Genomic DNA, 16,691 nt, shown 5'->3' with positions numbered 1-16,691 from the left:
AAGTTTCTTGATAATTATTGATATCGAACAATGCAGGGCAACTTTGGAGAGGTGTACAGCGGCCGTTTACGCTCTGACAACACTCCTGTAGCGGTGAAATCCTGCAAAGAGAACCTGGCTCCAGAGCATAAGAGCAAATTCCTGATGGAGGCCAGGTCAGTGCATGCTCAAACAAACACACACACACACACACACACACACACACACACGTGCACACACACACACTAGCAGCATGCTCCTGTTCTCTGCAGGATCCTGAAGCAGTATAACCATCCGAACATTGTGAAACTGATCGGCGTCTGCACGCAGAAACAGCCCATCTACATCATCATGGAGCTCATTTCAGGTGAACACCATGTCTACATCCTACACCCCATTCACTCAGCAGCATCACTTACTTTGTGTCTTTTCTCTCTTTTATTTATTTTTTTTACATTTCTAGGTGGGGATTTTCTCACCTTCCTGCGGAGCGAGGGTCACAGGTTGACGGCAAAGCTGCTGGTCAAAATGACGGAAAATGTAGCAGCAGGAATGGAGTACCTGGAGAGTAAGAAGTGCATTCACAGGTTCGTCCCGATGTGCTTTACTGATAAATGAATCACCAGAAATCCCTCTTTATACTATAATTTTTATTGTTGCTCAATATTTTAAGACGGGCAAACTTCTTTAACGAGTTTAAAATAGGGATGTGAAATACTTTGTTACTAACTAATTTATTCATCGATGATTTAAACCAAGAACTTAATTTAACCACAAGGAAATGTTTTTTGACTCATTAAAAAATAAAATTAATATTTTACACGACTCACAAAGTTTAAGGATTGTTTATTACAGTTGCATCAACCATCACAGATAATATGCATTAAAACAGCAACATTGCATCCAAAAAAGGAGTTTTTGGTGATTTAAACACTGTCACTCAATACGAAAACACCAGATTCTGAATGAGTTGATCCAGAATCATTAAGAACGTTGAATGTTAAAGACATTCTAACTTGGATGCTTTCAGATGATCTTTGTGACTTTTTAAAACACGTTGAGGCTAATTTTACTAAAAGATTTAACAGAAAACCTGCCGTACTCTTTCCTTTTACAAATTTAACGCATCTCCTGTATAGTTATCAAGGTCCTGCGTTAAAGGTATATAACCACATATACCAAAAAGACCAAAATCCAGTTGATTATGATAAAGTAAGGCTATATGCTCCAAGTGTCCGTCCAGATAGCGTTTTGATGGTCCTTTTTGAGCCTAAATAGAACCCCAGCACTGGACGCAATGAGCTGACATAAACAGACGTGGCACCATCCACCGGCAACACTGCAGAACTATTAGAAAGCCAGATGGTCGCGATTGATGCAGCTACTAAATAAGTCCCGACCGAGCCGACCGTTCTATAATGAACATTGCTTCAGCTTGTTGACCAATCGTAAGCAAGTGCAGTGACCTAACCCTGGTCACATGATGTTTTAATGGTAAATATACACAGAAAAGTCTATATTTACTAAAAAACTGAGCAAAAACAAAGCTTAAAAGACAAGAATAACAAATACTACGGCGGCAGGACACGATAATCTACCAGAAAAACTTGGTAAGCAACCAGAGTAAGCTACTGGCACATGAATTTAAAACATGTCAAATAACATGAATATGTACCTTTAAATGAGTTCTATCTGTCATGTTGTGTTGAGCATGTTTTGTTTTTTAGTCTCTGACAGCCCTCACTGTGTTGGTTAAAGGTTCTGAAGGTTTAGCAATGAAACTTTAAGATCATGTGTTATCAGTGTTTGTTTCATGTTCCATCAATTTTTGCAAAGATCAGAAAGTTTACAAAATATTTATGAGCAAGATTAGGAACGAATAGGCTCAACTATCCGCTGCGGGGCGAATTAGTCTGACCTGCATGGAGGGTCAGAGTGGGATGATCCAGAACGATGGGCATCTTTCCCCTAATTATGATAGGTCTAGTTTAGGTTTTATGGGCATCCGTAAAGGATTCTTTATTTTATCTTTTAAAAGATTAGTTCTGTTCTCATGACGCCGTTGTTTTGGCAAAGTGCACCAGTCCCTCCTGCAGCAGTGCCCTTCTGATGCTGCCACCCCTGTACTTTATAGCTTGGCTGGGGTTTTCAGGCCTGCAGGTGATTAGGGCCAAATACCTTAATGCAAACTGTACTCTGGACATATTCAAGACAATTTTTCCTCTCTTAGTGGCTTTTCAACCTATTTTGATGAGGTGTGCCCAAGTCTGGTGTCGAGAGCTACTGTCCGGCAACTTTTAGATGCCTCCCTTCTCCAACACAGCTGAATCAAAAGGCTGAGTTCCCTCATCAGCATGGCTTTCTAGCTCTGCAGAGGCTGGGTAATGAGCCATTCAGTTGATTCAGGTGCGTTGAAAAAGAGATGCATCTAAGGCCTGGCGTACACAGCAGTTTTTGTTAAAACTGAAAGGTTTAGTTATATTTTTACAGTTTGTGTGTCAACAGAACGGGTTACAAACAGGTTACAGAGTGGAACGATATGAAAACATCCTGGTCTCTCTTGTTGTGTGCATAGGAAAAACAGACTTGCCTGAATGAGGAAGCCTAGGCAGTATGAATGGTGGTTTTATGAGTCAACGTCACCTGAAGCAAACCTTTGCCCCCTGTTGTCTTTTCAAGTAAACATCTCAGTTCCTGCTGTTCTGAAAGTTTAATTAGTGGTGGCGCCTTTTTAAGCAGGGAGTGTTTGTTTGCATGCACGTTGAATTTCAAAGAACATACCGCCTACTAGTGGGCGTGAATGGGAGATTGCACCATTTTCAGTGTTTTTACTGGAGCACAATTAAAATTTTACCAAGTAGACGTGTGAACAGAAACAGATCAAACAATCCCGTTTTTTATGGATGGTTGTCGTACACACAGAGCCTAAAAGGTGCAGGATAGTAGCTCTCAAGGGCTGGACCTGGACGCCCCTGCTGTGGATGACCCTTTCTTACCAGCTTTAAGCAGCATCTCCATAAGGTTTGTTTGCTTGTATTCCAGGGTTTATATATTTTACACCCAAACATTAAGCAGTAGCTGCACATTCCCGTTGTTTTCATGCTCCTATGAAGTTGTTTGAACACATAATCTCTCCATAGTTTATGCTTCAGTCCTCTGTTTTCTTTTACTCGCTCACTCATCTTTCTTTTGTACACTTTAGGATGTCTCAACACTGTCCATGGGGACAAAAAAAAAATCAACATACGATTATTGCTCTCTTGGATCCATTTTGACCAAACAAACACTATTTGAACACCATTATTGATACATGTACATACATATGCAACTGACTTACATTGTGTATTTGAAACCTAGCACGAATTTGAACACAGAAAATAACACTAAATCAGTTTGTTAGAGAAATGTAAGTAAATGATGTATAATAAATTACTTAATTTTCTTATTTTTATTTTTAAAAAATTGCCAAATTTACCTTAACCGTTATATAAAAGTTGATCATAGGAAATATTTTGCAGAACGAGCAGCGAACCCTTAAAAAAAATAAAAAAGCACATTTATTTACTTCATCTGTCAGTTAACTTTCCTCAGAACACTTCCTCATATGTTGACATGGGAGTTTAAAAAAACAGCCATAAACAGGAATAAGAGTTTCCCCTAATAAAACGTGAGGAAACACTCCCTTTGCTTGCTGTGAAGGGGATGTAGTGAAACAACCATTCAATCATGCATTAAGTTAAACTGAAAATACTGAATTGAAACTTTAAACCTCAAATGATAACACACTCGATCTCTTCAAACAACAACTTTAAATCCACTATGTCAGCAAAAGCAGTAAAAAAACAAACCTGCAGTCAAACTGATTAGTGTTTAAATCACTTGTGGGGGGGATAAATCAGTCCAGTATTTCTTCATATTTTGCTGCTGTTTTGAACTAAATACATGCCAGAGCAAACACAACCACCAGCTCCTACAGACTGCAACAAGTCGCACCACTTTTTTAACTCTGGTCACAGCTATAATCTTTTTAGCCAAAAACACAGCAGGAGCTGAAGTTTCAGAGGGGAAGAAAAGTCGTCATTTTCATTTAGCTGAACGGAGAACTTTGTGAAGAAGTTCAAAACTTTAAGAACAGCATCTGACACGAACAATCAGCTCTGACTAATGTAATAAATCAGTTTGATGCTGCAGATGCTGCGTCTGTTTCATTATATTACATTATAGTAGTCCATATAAATGTACTGCACTAATTTATGATTGTATCAGACTGAATAAAAGTATGGTCATGGTTGCTAGTTGAAAGTCTTTCAGTTAGTGGGGCACATGAACAGGTGACCCACAGTCGTAAACATTTGTATTCTCCATTTTATACAGGAACAAGTTGGGTGTTTTAAAAATAATTTATTAAATTAGAATAGATAAGCAAAAATATCTGCTGTATCTTCTGATCTGTTTTTTTTTCCCCTTCATAGCCAGTAACGTTTTTTTTCTTTCCAACATGAAAATTGCTGCTGGCTTTCAGTAGGTGGATGTTTTTTTTTTTCTGCGGGAGCTTGTGTGGTGCAAACGGCCCAAGGGTCTCATTTATAAAACATTGCATAGAAACCATACTAAAAGTGTATGTATGCTAGAAAAAAATAACTTAATGATGTATGGCCAAGAAATATAAAACCATGCACACGGACACCAGCACGCAGTTTCCATTTATGAGTCACAGACCAGAAGGAATTTAAGATGGCTTATGGGCATTTTCTTTTTTTATTGTAATGGTACTTTACGTATAGTTATGCTTCACCAGCACCAGCATGAATAACACTGGGGTTTTGAATGCTGATGATTAAGTTGATCTATGATTAAAGTCTGATATGGAGTAAAGTTGAATGTCTGAGAGGAATCATAATGCAGTTTGGCTGCAATTTACCACTTTACCATCGGCGTCACCAATTTTCCCGTCTCCTAAATGAACGTACGCCTGGGTCAGAGCTGCCGTGAGGAAAGCACATTTACCCATCAAGTTTTTTTTTTATATAAATAACAGCCTTTGCGTGAAAAGTGACTTGAAAAGACCTGTAAATATGATTCTTATAGATTATTTTACTCTGCTAGCAAAATATTATATTGCTAATTTCTGAGATAAAAGAGAACAGGCTGTGATAAGATCCATTTTCAATAGTTCTCAGTCTGAACTGAGTCCAGAAAAATAAAATAATAAAGACTGTGGACTGGTGGGAGTGAAACGGTTCTACAGATCAAACATTTAAGGACTCTTATTCTCATAGCCTTATAGCTTTAAAAAAATAAAAATAAAGTAGAGGTGAAAATACAGGACACTGCATGAAAAGTGAGATTTTCGTCCCTGTAAACTACCGCAGATCTCCCTAATTTTCGGCAGTTAACGACAATTTGCAACCCGCGCTTGTTGCCGTTTTCAGTGCCACAAATTGTCGGAACCGGACTCTGACGTATGTGGAGAGCGATCAGCTGTACTAATGGTCCTAATTAGCATATGAATGCAGCGAACCCGCGCGGCTGGCCAGGTCTGGCTTGAATAACCTACTCAGTATTGGCTGAAACCACTATTTTTAAATAAGTAAAATCGCTCCTGATTGGCAGCAAAACCACACGTGGCCAGGCCAGGCTTGAACGTTCTTACTGAGTATTGGATGGAACCACTTCTTTTAAACAAGTAAAATCACTCCTGATTGGTTGGCAGATCCCCAATAACTTATTTACATATATATATATTTATTTATTATATATATATTTATTCATTCATTCATATTATGCTGTATATTCATGTTATCCTATGTAGGCTACTACACTATTATTAGGCTACCATCAAGGACATGAATGAATTTATACAGGAAATGAACATTTGCCAGGAAGATGTTTATGCAAAGAAAGAGCTTTATTAAAACAAACACCTATATACAACGCGAGGATCCAAAAACTACAACCCCGTGAACTGTCCGTTTGCCTCCTCGGGGCTGTAGGTAACTGCTGGCAGCGTTCTTTCTGAGGCAGGTCCGATGTGCAGACGCCTCCTGTGCGTGGCTCTGTACTTCGGCGTCGCCTCTAACCGGGACTGCAGCTTCACACAGAGTTCAGACAGATCCGGTGTTGTGCGCAATAGGGTGTTTTCACTGACGTCACTGGCCAACTTCCGGTCCGCCATATTGGGTGGCACACTTCCTTATCTCTAGTTGTCTTACACGTATTATCGTATCGCGAATGGATAAGTACGCCAGCACGCTAGAGCGACCAGATAAGGACGTATATCTGAGGAAATGTTCCGTGATCGACCATATGGACCCGTATGCCCTCCACGGTGCCTTGTTTAGCCGTAATCCAGATGATTGGCCAAATGTAGAGCACGGCGACATAGTGCATTACCTGGTGTTCGGTGAAAACCCTCTGCACACTCTTGAGGAAATGAGAGCTTACAAGGATCTAGAGGCTCACAACCAGTTCACATCTGGTTATGTACATCAAGGAAATCGCCATCATACGTGGACGGGTGAGTTTTAATAAGATGGTAAAAATGTAAACAATCCGACGCAAATGTGTTGCACCGCCCGCCGGCGGCGGGCGGTGCGCGAAGGCGCTTGGCTGCAAGGCCGATCGACGCCGCTCGCGGCTTTAATTATTTAAGCAGAACAATGACCAGTGCAAAATTAAGTTGTATTTACCGTATTGGCGCCGGTAGGAGCTGCAGATCATAAAGCCAGCAAACAGTGGGAACACAGCAACTCGTTCAAAGGTAAGCTGCGCTCAGACGGGCTGGCACATGCTAGTTTAGTAGCTGCTAACCGCCAGTGCTAACAACCACTCGCGCATGTAATGTACTTTTAACTAGCTGCTATGTGTTTCAAACGTTTAGAACACACTCTCATTGACATCGGGATACTGTGGAAAGTTATGTTCGGTCTTACAGCCGCGATCCAAGCGAGCCGACGATCTCTTTATCTCTGTAACTCGTTCAAAGGTAAGCTGCGCTCAGCCGGGTTAGCACATGCTAACCGTTAGCGCTAACAACCACTCGCGAATGTAATGTACTTTTAACTTGCTGCTATGTGTTTCAAACGTTTAGAACACACTCTCATTGACATCGGGATACTGTGGAAAGTTATGTTCGGTCGACTTACAGCCGCGATCCAAGCGAGCCGACTCTTTGTTATCGCTAACAGTTGTTCTCCGTGGTTGCGCCTCCAGGCAGGAAAGCGGTGGAAAATTAATCTGTTTCAATGTTTTTCCCATGGCGATCATGTGTTGCGCTGTTACAGCCCACAATACAGCAACGGTTTACCATGGTTGAAATCAAGTTAAGGTGAAATTAATCAAATTAAAACACGGCTGAGAGAGGGAGTACAGTACGCGGTAGTAATAGGCAGTAGAGGCGGCGGAGGCAGTCAACACGACAGCCGTGGAAAGTAATAAGTCATAACGCCCAAGCCCTATTATTAATATATTCTTCTTACATGTTTTAAATACTTAACAGTTAATTACCTGTGACAAAGTGAGCACCGCAGACTCTGACGTATTCCAGCTTAACACCGTCCAAATCGGACCTGGATATCCGTGTCAGCCATAGGTGACGGCGTTGTTCAGTTCAGACAGCTGTTTTTTTTTTTTCACACTGATTCACTATTACGGCTGGTAGGCGATAGAAAGAGCGTTGATCTCCACCTCCACGGGCCGTGCAACCAACCATTAAACACGTTTTCCCCATTGTTCACTTCCAATACTGCCTAAGGCGTCATACAATGCAGGTCAACGGTGCGAAACGACTGCCACCCAATATGGCGGACGCGCTGAGTAGTCACCTGAGCGTGACGTCAGCTGAAAACCCCCTATTCTGTTCCCCCGTGAAAATCTGTTTCCCCTGTGTCGGGAACGCGCTTTGCAGCCGTTTTCCCGGCGCTTCTAATTGATTTCTCGGTAAAACAACTCATATAATCATGTCAAGGTTGTAACAGTCAGTTTAATCGGCAGTTGTTTACAAAATTGTAGAATAAAAATAAATAAACTAGGTCTTCTTACGCTGTATTGTGTTATAAATGGCAAGATAAACGGTCTTTCCAACTTTTGTCACTTTAACCTGACAAATAAAAGTTAAGCCATAAAACACTATTCCAGCACCTACTGTGTATTTATGATTTTACATTGCTGAAAGAGGAGGATGGGATGGCTGATAGCAGGACACAAACATTATGGCTGTTTCTCAATTCACGAGAATGCGAGCGCGTTCTCGTGAATTGAGAAACAGCCTAAGAGTTCCTGAAAACACAAGAGTGTAGACTTCCCAGTACATCCCTTTGTAATATAAAATATGACAGTTTACTGGATTAAGGAAATTTCTAGTATACTACATCCTATCACACATAATTTTTGACAATTTAGAAACATTTGCTCTTTATTTCCCAAAGTTTTCGGGAGATGTCTGAAAGACCGTTTATTTATTTTTATTTTACAATTTTGTAAACAGCTGCCGATTAAACTGAATGTTACAACCTTGACATGATTATAGGATTTGTTTTACCGAGAAATCAACTAGAAGCGCCGGGAAAACGGCTGCAAAATGCGCTCCCGACACGGGGGAAACAGAATTGAACACAACACCGGCCTACGAAATGGCGGCGGCCGTCCAATCCATCCAGAGACCACGCCAACAACGCCATCTTCTTCGCCAGGCTGGAAAATAATTAAATGAGAGTGGTATGAATAAAAATCAAACGCAAGTCACAATAACATTAAACAAGGAAGGAGAAGCAGTAAAAAGAAGTCACTTACAGATAATGTCGTCTTTATCAACATCGTGTCAATCTGGAATTGCAGACAATGCTCCGAGCAAATAGGAGGTCACCGCCTCGCTCCGGTTCATAGCGCCTGCAATTTGCCTCCGAGTTGTGAAGACGGCATACTGCTTCCTGTAAATGAAAATACACTTTAATAAAGCTTGTTCTTTTGCAAGGCTACTAGGCTAATCTTAGATTTGGTTGTAGGCTAGGCTACTTTTAGCTTAGCTAGCAGTCACCGAACATATTCTTACCTAAGCTTGGGATTCTGCACCCGTCTTCTCTTCTTGGAGTTAGTCTCTCCCGCACAGTTGTTCGACTGCAGAGCCGCCAACTTGTTCTCTATGGACAGCAACCTGGAGTTTACCGAATTCTGCAGTTAAGTGAACCGCTCATTCATATCGGCACTATTAGCTGACGAGACGGTCCACTGCTGCTGCTGCTTCTTCTTCTTCTTCTTCCGGTTTTTATGGCGGTTGGCAACTAACTTTAATGGTGCATTACCGCCACCAACTGGACTGGAGTGTGGTACTGGAGTCTAACCTTCCCTAATAGGTTGCAAACAAATAAAACAAACACACAAACAAACATAACGAAACAAACCAATCAAAACAAAACAAACAAAAAGATCATACTAAATTATTTTAATTAGTCCTGTATTCCTCAGGAAGCCAATTACGTAGTTTACACTCATTTCCCCTGTGTTTTTTTGCAGAATTTCTTATAAGTTTAGCCTCATCTGTTCTCCTTGTAATTGTAAGACTAGTCTTTGTCTTTCTTCCTGATATTTATTACAGTGTACAATAACATGCTCTATAGTCTCTGGACTACCACAGAATTCAGTTGCCATCAGCATGCTTCTTCATTATTAACACAGTTTTATTTAGACGTGTGTGTCCATACCTCATTCTAGAAAATACATCCTCCTCCTCCTTGCTTCTGTTTGTAATTCTGCTCTTTCCCACTTTATTCTGAATGTTATAGAACTGTCTTCCAGTCTGCCCACCGTCCCATAATGTTTGCCATTTACCCTTAACTATGTTTTTGACCATACTTTTAATTTCTTCTTTGCTGTAGTGCACTTCAACATCTATATTAGAATGTCTTGCTGCTTGCTTAGCACTTTTATCTGCTAACTCGTTTCCTATTACTCCTATATGAGCTGGTACAATACCAGAGTTATATTAATTCCTGACTTTATTAGATTATTTGCAGCTTGCAGTATATCATACACAATGTCTTGCCTTGATTTTGACTGAAATACTGATTAAAGCTGAGCTGGAATCTGAAGCTTGCCTTCCTTGGCCTATTGACCTCCACCCAAAGCAAAGCTAGCCACACAGCAATCAATTCCGCTGTGTAAACTGCTAAATCATCACTCATTCTTTTTCCAACTTTAATGTTTAATTTTGGAATGACATAAGCAACACCCATTCTTTTATCAGTTAGTTTATATGCATCTGTATATATAGTTAAATCCTCACTATACCTCTCCATTAAAGTGGGACTTATTTTTAGTTCATTAAACCCCATTTCATTTACTTTAACCTGAATGACCCAACCAAAACTTCTGACTTGAACATTTCCACGCTCTTGGCATTGCTTCAGTACCGACTGACTCATATGAGACAGTCCACTGATAGCAATCAGCAGTTTCTTCTCGTCAGTCTGCGGACTGGCTGAAAGTTGTAGATCGCGTCCAAGAGGAGTTGAAGGGGAGTTGAATGCGAGACATGGGTAAACTCCCCCTGCAACCCTGATTTGCATTTGTATAGCTCACAGCATTTTCATTTACATGTTAAAGCCTCTCCTAGAATTAGGAGGAGGGGGGGTCATGGGGGGACCACGCCAAGCAAGGCCCACGACAATTTCTGACAATTCACGGCAGTTTTCGGTGTTGCCTGCAAATTACCGTGAACAGCCGTTAACCTGAACTTCCACGACAATCTACAGTGCCGCATAGTGACGAAAATCACACTTTTCATGCAGTGGGAGGACATTCATTAGAAAAATTCAGAAATTAAGAAAGATTTTGAGAAGTTAAAACATAGATGTGAGCTGAAAAGTGAGGCATCAAGAGGCTGTGGGAGTTGTAGGAGGAGGAGGAGGAGGAGGAGGCGGGGGTCGTGAGATTTGGCTGAGTACAGTTCACACCACGGGAACGGATCAGAGCAGGTTTCTGGAAGAATGGCTGCTCAACCAGCAGAATGTCAGATTGTACCTACATAAAACACTAGAGACGTGTTCTCTTTCCTTTCCAGGGTTGGCTTTTCTCTTCCTCTTGTTTCTTTAGCAGAACATTATCTTTCTGTCTCTTTGTCTCCCCCTCATACATCTTTCTTCTTTTTTTTTTTTTTTTAGGGACCTTGCAGCAAGAAATTGCCTGGTTGCAGAACACAACGTGGTGAAGATCAGTGACTTCGGGATGTCCCGCGAGCGAGATGACGGCGTCTACTCTGCAGAGGGGGGCCTCAGACAGATCCCCGTGAAATGGACCGCTCCAGAAGCCCTGAACTATGGTAGAACAAAATCATTTCACCCTGGTTGCCCTCTGCATGCTGAAAAACCAGCCAAAGAATACAACACCGGTTCCTTTGCAAATGCTGCCCCCTACTGTTTCTCCTAGGTCGTTATACTACCCAGAGTGATGTGTGGAGCTTTGGGGTCTTACTGTGGGAGACCTTCTCCATGGGGATGACTCCCTACACGAGCATGAATAACCAGCAGACGCGGGACGAGGTGGAGAAAGGTAAAGCAGCTTCTCAAACTCCAGCGGATAAATGCTTGAGTGCAGATAATCCTGAGGAGAACTGATCCTGAGTCTCGTTGCAGGATACCGTATGCCTGCTCCCCACGGCTGCCCCGTGGAGATCTCCAGGGTCATGAACAACTGCTGGCAGTACGACCCCAAAAACAGACCGACGTTCAGGAAAATCCGGGCTGAGCTCAGTGCTATACACAGCAAAATCGCATGATACGATCCTCCCCGTTAGACTTTTTTATCCTTTCATCTTATTAGTAATCTGTATACTTGTTTTATATATTTAGTTCCCTTCTGGTGAAACGTTGAGTCTGAACACCGAAGCAGAACTCAAAGATCAAATAAAAAAGAGAAACTCTATTGATCTGTTTTTTTTTTTTTTTTTTAGACTCTTAGTTGTGGAAGCTGTCTGGAGAATTGCTCTCAGAAGTCAGCAGTGTGTTGGTTGGCCAGCTAGGGGCATTTTGTGTGTGTGTGTGTGTGTGTGTGTGTGTGTGTGTGTGTGTGTGTGTGTGTGTGTGTGTGTGTGTGTGTGTGTGTGTGTGTGAGAGAGAGAGAGATGTGAAAAAGCTTTGAGCGCTCCAGTTGCTGATCTCCAGTTTTATGGTCCAGAGGCTTTATTTTTGTTTTTTTCTAAGCACTGCAAAAAGATTTTTAGAGTCTGATCAAAACTAACAATCTTTAACCCTATAAAAGATGAGACTTTACTTTATATCTTCAGTTGAATTAAAAAGACAACAAAAATCACTTAAATTACGCTGGTAGTAGGTCGGGTGCCTAGGTGGCCCTTTGGGAGCGGGAGGCAGATTTCATGACCTGGGCGTCAATGTCCTGTTTTGACCCTTTTTTTGTCACTTTTAAGCCATTTTTTTTCATGATTAAAGGTGTCGCATAAAAAAAACCTTCAATGAATTTCAAAAACTAAATTTTGGTACAGACAGAGTGAAAAATATTCATACATGTTTTGCTCCTCACCAGTATTTGTAGAAATGTCCCTTCGCATGTTGCCCCTTCTACTCACGGTTTTTGTCACCACCAACAAGCTTTTGGAATATTTCTGTCTAGACATTTAAACACTGTTTCTGTCAAAAATGGCAGAGTTGACTTAACTTGGTTGGTTTCATGCTATGGATCCAGTTTTAAGCACAGATCATACATTTTCCATTGGGTTGAAGTTCACAGCCTTCTTGACGCTTAATGATACCCTGCTTTATTCATGCAAAAACCTGTAATTACATTTTTAAACCACTGTACGAGTTTAAGCCATCATACCCAAGCCGTTACCTATGGACAAAATAAACTTGTTAAGATATATGAGAAAAACTCAACATATGGACCTGGAAACTGCTGCAACACCAGTCCATAGTGAAAAGAAATTTAATAACTTTGGATTGAACAGCATGAAATAAAATTTTCTAGATCATCTGAGATTTGCAGCTGCCTACATGGACAAACTAAAATGCCATCTGGGGATGATTATTATAATGGCACAGGAAAAAGATTGAGCTGCTTGGTCGTACTGAACAGAAACAATGTGTGGAGGATTTAAGACCAAGGAACAGTGGACCAACTGTGAGGCCCGGAGGTGGAAACATCATGCTGGGGACTGAAGGTGCAAAAAACAAAACAAAAAATGTTTTAAAGGTAGATTCTGGAAATTTTCCTGAAGTTTCCCCAAGTCCCTCTTAGCTAAATGCTAAGCTAACCGGATACATTAACACTAAAAGTGTGCATGTGCAGCCAGCAAGCGGAGACTAACAAGGAACGAGCACGTACACTGCCGTTACGTGAGCGCGTCAGAATGATTAGCATGTGGGACAACCAATAGATAAGGCATTACCCCCAGATCTTCAAGGAGTGAATGCAGGACCAAAACTCTGACCAATCACTGCCCTTCGGCCCGAGACCTGAACCACAGATATACATTTTTTTAACCTCCTTTTTCTGAACACATAATGTATTGACTACTGTCAGGCTGGTAGGAGCATTTAACCCATTATGACAAAAAGTGTTTCTGAACAGGATTACCAACTATAGCTTTTACTCAAATCAACATGCTGTGTGATTAAAACAGCAACACTATGAAAGTACACACACACACACACACACACACACACACACACACACACATAAATACTAGCTTTTGAATTAAATAAGCAGACTTTGACTAAGCTTCTGGAAAATCACAGATTTTAACCGCATTGAAAACGTATGAATGATGCTTAAAGGGTTACTCACCCCAATGTAAAGGCATAACTCCTCTGTCAGACCTATTCTGAAAAAAAAGTGTGTGGTTAAAACGGTTGTTGTGCCAGTTCAGACGTGACAGAAAGCGGGCATCAATTCGGGACGTAACGGACTACGTTACCCATGATGCAATGTGGTCAAAATGGCCACCAACTCATGTGGTCAAAATGGCCACCAACTCCCATCACGCAACACGGCAAAATGGCCGCCGATCAAGATAAGGTTGCTATGGTGATGGCTATAAAAGCCGATCACACACAACAATCTTCCTTCTTCCCTGGCTTTTAGCCAACCCGAGAAGACACACACAGCTGATTCCGTTGGGGGTGATCCCACGCCACGTGTTCGATTACTCGCTGGACCGAGATTTTTCGACGCAACGGTTATTCCCTGCTTTTTATAACAGGAGGTCGACTTAAATAAGTACTTTTAAATTCCCTCTGATCAAAAGACTGAGAGACGCCATATCTCCCAGTGATCGAAGAGGACCCCGCTTTGTCTGGCCAACAAAGCGACTGTTGAACCCGGAGGAAGAAACGAAGGAGCTTTTTCCCCGTCCCGCTGCAGCCTGCGGACAACCGCGCTCGTCAAGGCGCGTCCAGAAAGCCACGACTCGGAGCGCTCCGGACCAGCCCGAGGCACCTCAAAGTAACGGGGTCTCCCCTTTTATTTCTGTCTCACCAACAGGGTGTTTAGAAGTGCCTGGGCAGGCGTTAGAACTTTGTAGGTGTTGGTTAATGCTTTTATTCCACGACGAAGTTGGAATTATTTTGCTGAACATTTTCTTTGTATGTGCATGCATTTTACAATTGATTTTGCTGTGTTGATTTGTGATTCATCAATAACCCCGCCGTGGGTCACTGTTTCAGTTTCTTTTCCATCTTCTTGCCTGCTTTCTTCCCCTCTCTCTTTTCGCTTCTCCTTATCAGTTTAATCTCTTTGTCCGAGCTCAAGTCGCGGGCTTTGCTTTAAACTCCCAGTTAGCTGCGCCCCTCGAAGCGAGGCATTATCCCATCAGCGTAAGCGTGGTTACGTCATTAGGACCTCCCCTCATACGTCATCGTAGCAGCCATCTTGGGAGGGTGACGTGTATCTGAACTGTAGGTAGCTTAGCTGAACTAGCTTTTGTGTAAGACATCAAAGCGTCCAGTGAGATTCCCGAAGCTGTTCTGTCTATCAATGCTGGTACGTGAAATGCCGATGTTTCGAGGGCGGTGTTAAACAACTTTGAGTTAAGTTAAGATCTGCTAACCGCTCATTTTAATCCATTGTGTATTTTTGTTTTGTTCTTTATTTCCACATATATATTTTGCATGTTTTAGTTTAGTAATGAATAAGAATTCCAAAGTTGTTTGAATCAGAGAATTACTGTAACAGGGAATTGCTTTTGGTTCAATAAAACCAACGACTGCGGAATAGACATTGTTTTGTGTTCAGTCCAATTCACAGTTACATGGTTATTCAGAAATCAGAGCTAACCTCCTTTGGAGTTAACATCTGATATTAATACAGAGACAATATCATTGGATGGTGATAAGGAATAAGGATTTAAACTCTAATTGCAGTTACATTGGGGTTCTCACAGCCTGCTGGATAAACCTGGTCGGTTAACAGTCCGACCTGATCATTTATTCCAGCATAAATGAGTTCATAACAGCAAATTAACTAATGCATTAGTGGTATAAATACTTATAAGCTTATAGCTAACATCACCACCATTTGAACTATATTTGTTATAGCAAAATTTTGAGTTGAATGATTTATTATTTAAATTATAATATCAAATTATAATTAATAATAATAATAAGCATATTCAACCAGCTTATGGCATAACACGGTGTTGGTTAAAAGGTTGCTGTGGTCAGGATGAGGAAAGTGACATGTTGAAACATGGTAAGTGAACAGGTTTCTCCACGGATTTTGGGTTAGTTATCCTTTAAAAGCTTGGTCTGTGACAGGAAAATGACTAATTCAGATAAACTGCAACTTTTGATAAGAAAGGCACTCAAAAATCCCACAGGAAGTATGGAAGAGGCCCACTGTTGCCCACTGCTGCAGAAAGCAAACTGTTCAGGTGTACTTTGTTTGTAACATTTAACCAAATATTAGCAGGATATTATTGTTTTTAAAATTGTTTTAAACCATTAGCCGTAAAAACAGTGAGAAAAGACCCAAATTAACATTTATTCCAATGTTGAGTGTGTAAACCTTCTCACTCGGACTCTCATTTAGATCATCCCCATATTAGACGGATTTATAAATTCCAGACATCCTAATCTTTCTTTAAATCAGCCCATTCAAAGTAGGGATTCAGGATGCAAACAAGCAATGCATTATGAGACAAAGGCGTGGCTAAACCAGTTTTTAAAATACTCAGCTGGAACTCACCCAACTGCAATGAATCATGCAAGGAGAGCAATTAAACTGCACGAGGTATAAACTCGGTTCCAGTTCTGCCTTTCAAAAATTGTGCAATGCTCTGCAACTTTCTCAAGTGAAGATTGGCTGAGAGGTTGAATTTAACGAGAGAGATTGACTACTACTGCTGCAGAGATACATGGTTAGAAACCAGTAAAAAAAGTGTCTACGCAGCTTTCACTTCATCTTCTACTTTGTGCACTGTTTTACTTAAGATTTACCGTGCATAATGTTTAAAAGTTATAGTGCCTTACAAAAACTAAGTCTGTGATGTATTTTGGTGCTAAGCTGTTCAGTGATTTATAGACTAACAGAAGAATTTTAAAGTCTATTCTCTGAGATACAGGGAGCCAGTGTAAGGACTTTAGAACTGGGGTGATGTGCTCTACTTTCTTTGTCCTAGTGAGGACGCGGGCAGCAGCGTTCTGGATCAGCTGCAGCTGCCTGTGAAAACACCGTTGCAGAAATCAACTCAACTAAAAATAAATGAA

At 41.1% G+C, this 16,691-nt stretch overlaps 1 protein-coding gene across 1 annotated transcript in view; it reads left to right on the top strand.

Annotated features, from left to right (window-relative positions):
- fes (FES proto-oncogene, tyrosine kinase) overlaps positions 1–11,895 on the top strand; it is a 44,863-nt gene extending 32,968 nt beyond the window's left edge. Inside the window, exons 13-18 of the mRNA XM_036136535.1 lie at positions 37–155; positions 252–346; positions 443–566; positions 11,136–11,293; positions 11,401–11,523; positions 11,607–11,895. Of these exons, the coding sequence (XP_035992428.1) occupies positions 37–155; positions 252–346; positions 443–566; positions 11,136–11,293; positions 11,401–11,523; positions 11,607–11,749 (762 nt within the window). The 3' untranslated portion in view covers positions 11,750–11,895. The remainder of the gene's footprint in view (positions 1–36; positions 156–251; positions 347–442; positions 567–11,135; positions 11,294–11,400; positions 11,524–11,606) is intronic.
- Positions 11,896–16,691: the final 4,796 nt, after the last annotated feature.

Source organism: Fundulus heteroclitus, chromosome 4 (genome assembly GCF_011125445.2).
Source record: "Fundulus heteroclitus isolate FHET01 chromosome 4, MU-UCD_Fhet_4.1, whole genome shotgun sequence".
NCBI lineage: Eukaryota > Metazoa > Chordata > Actinopteri > Cyprinodontiformes > Fundulidae > Fundulus > Fundulus heteroclitus.
Note: the sequence above shows the minus strand (reverse complement) of the source record. Positions and strands in the feature narration are given on the sequence as shown.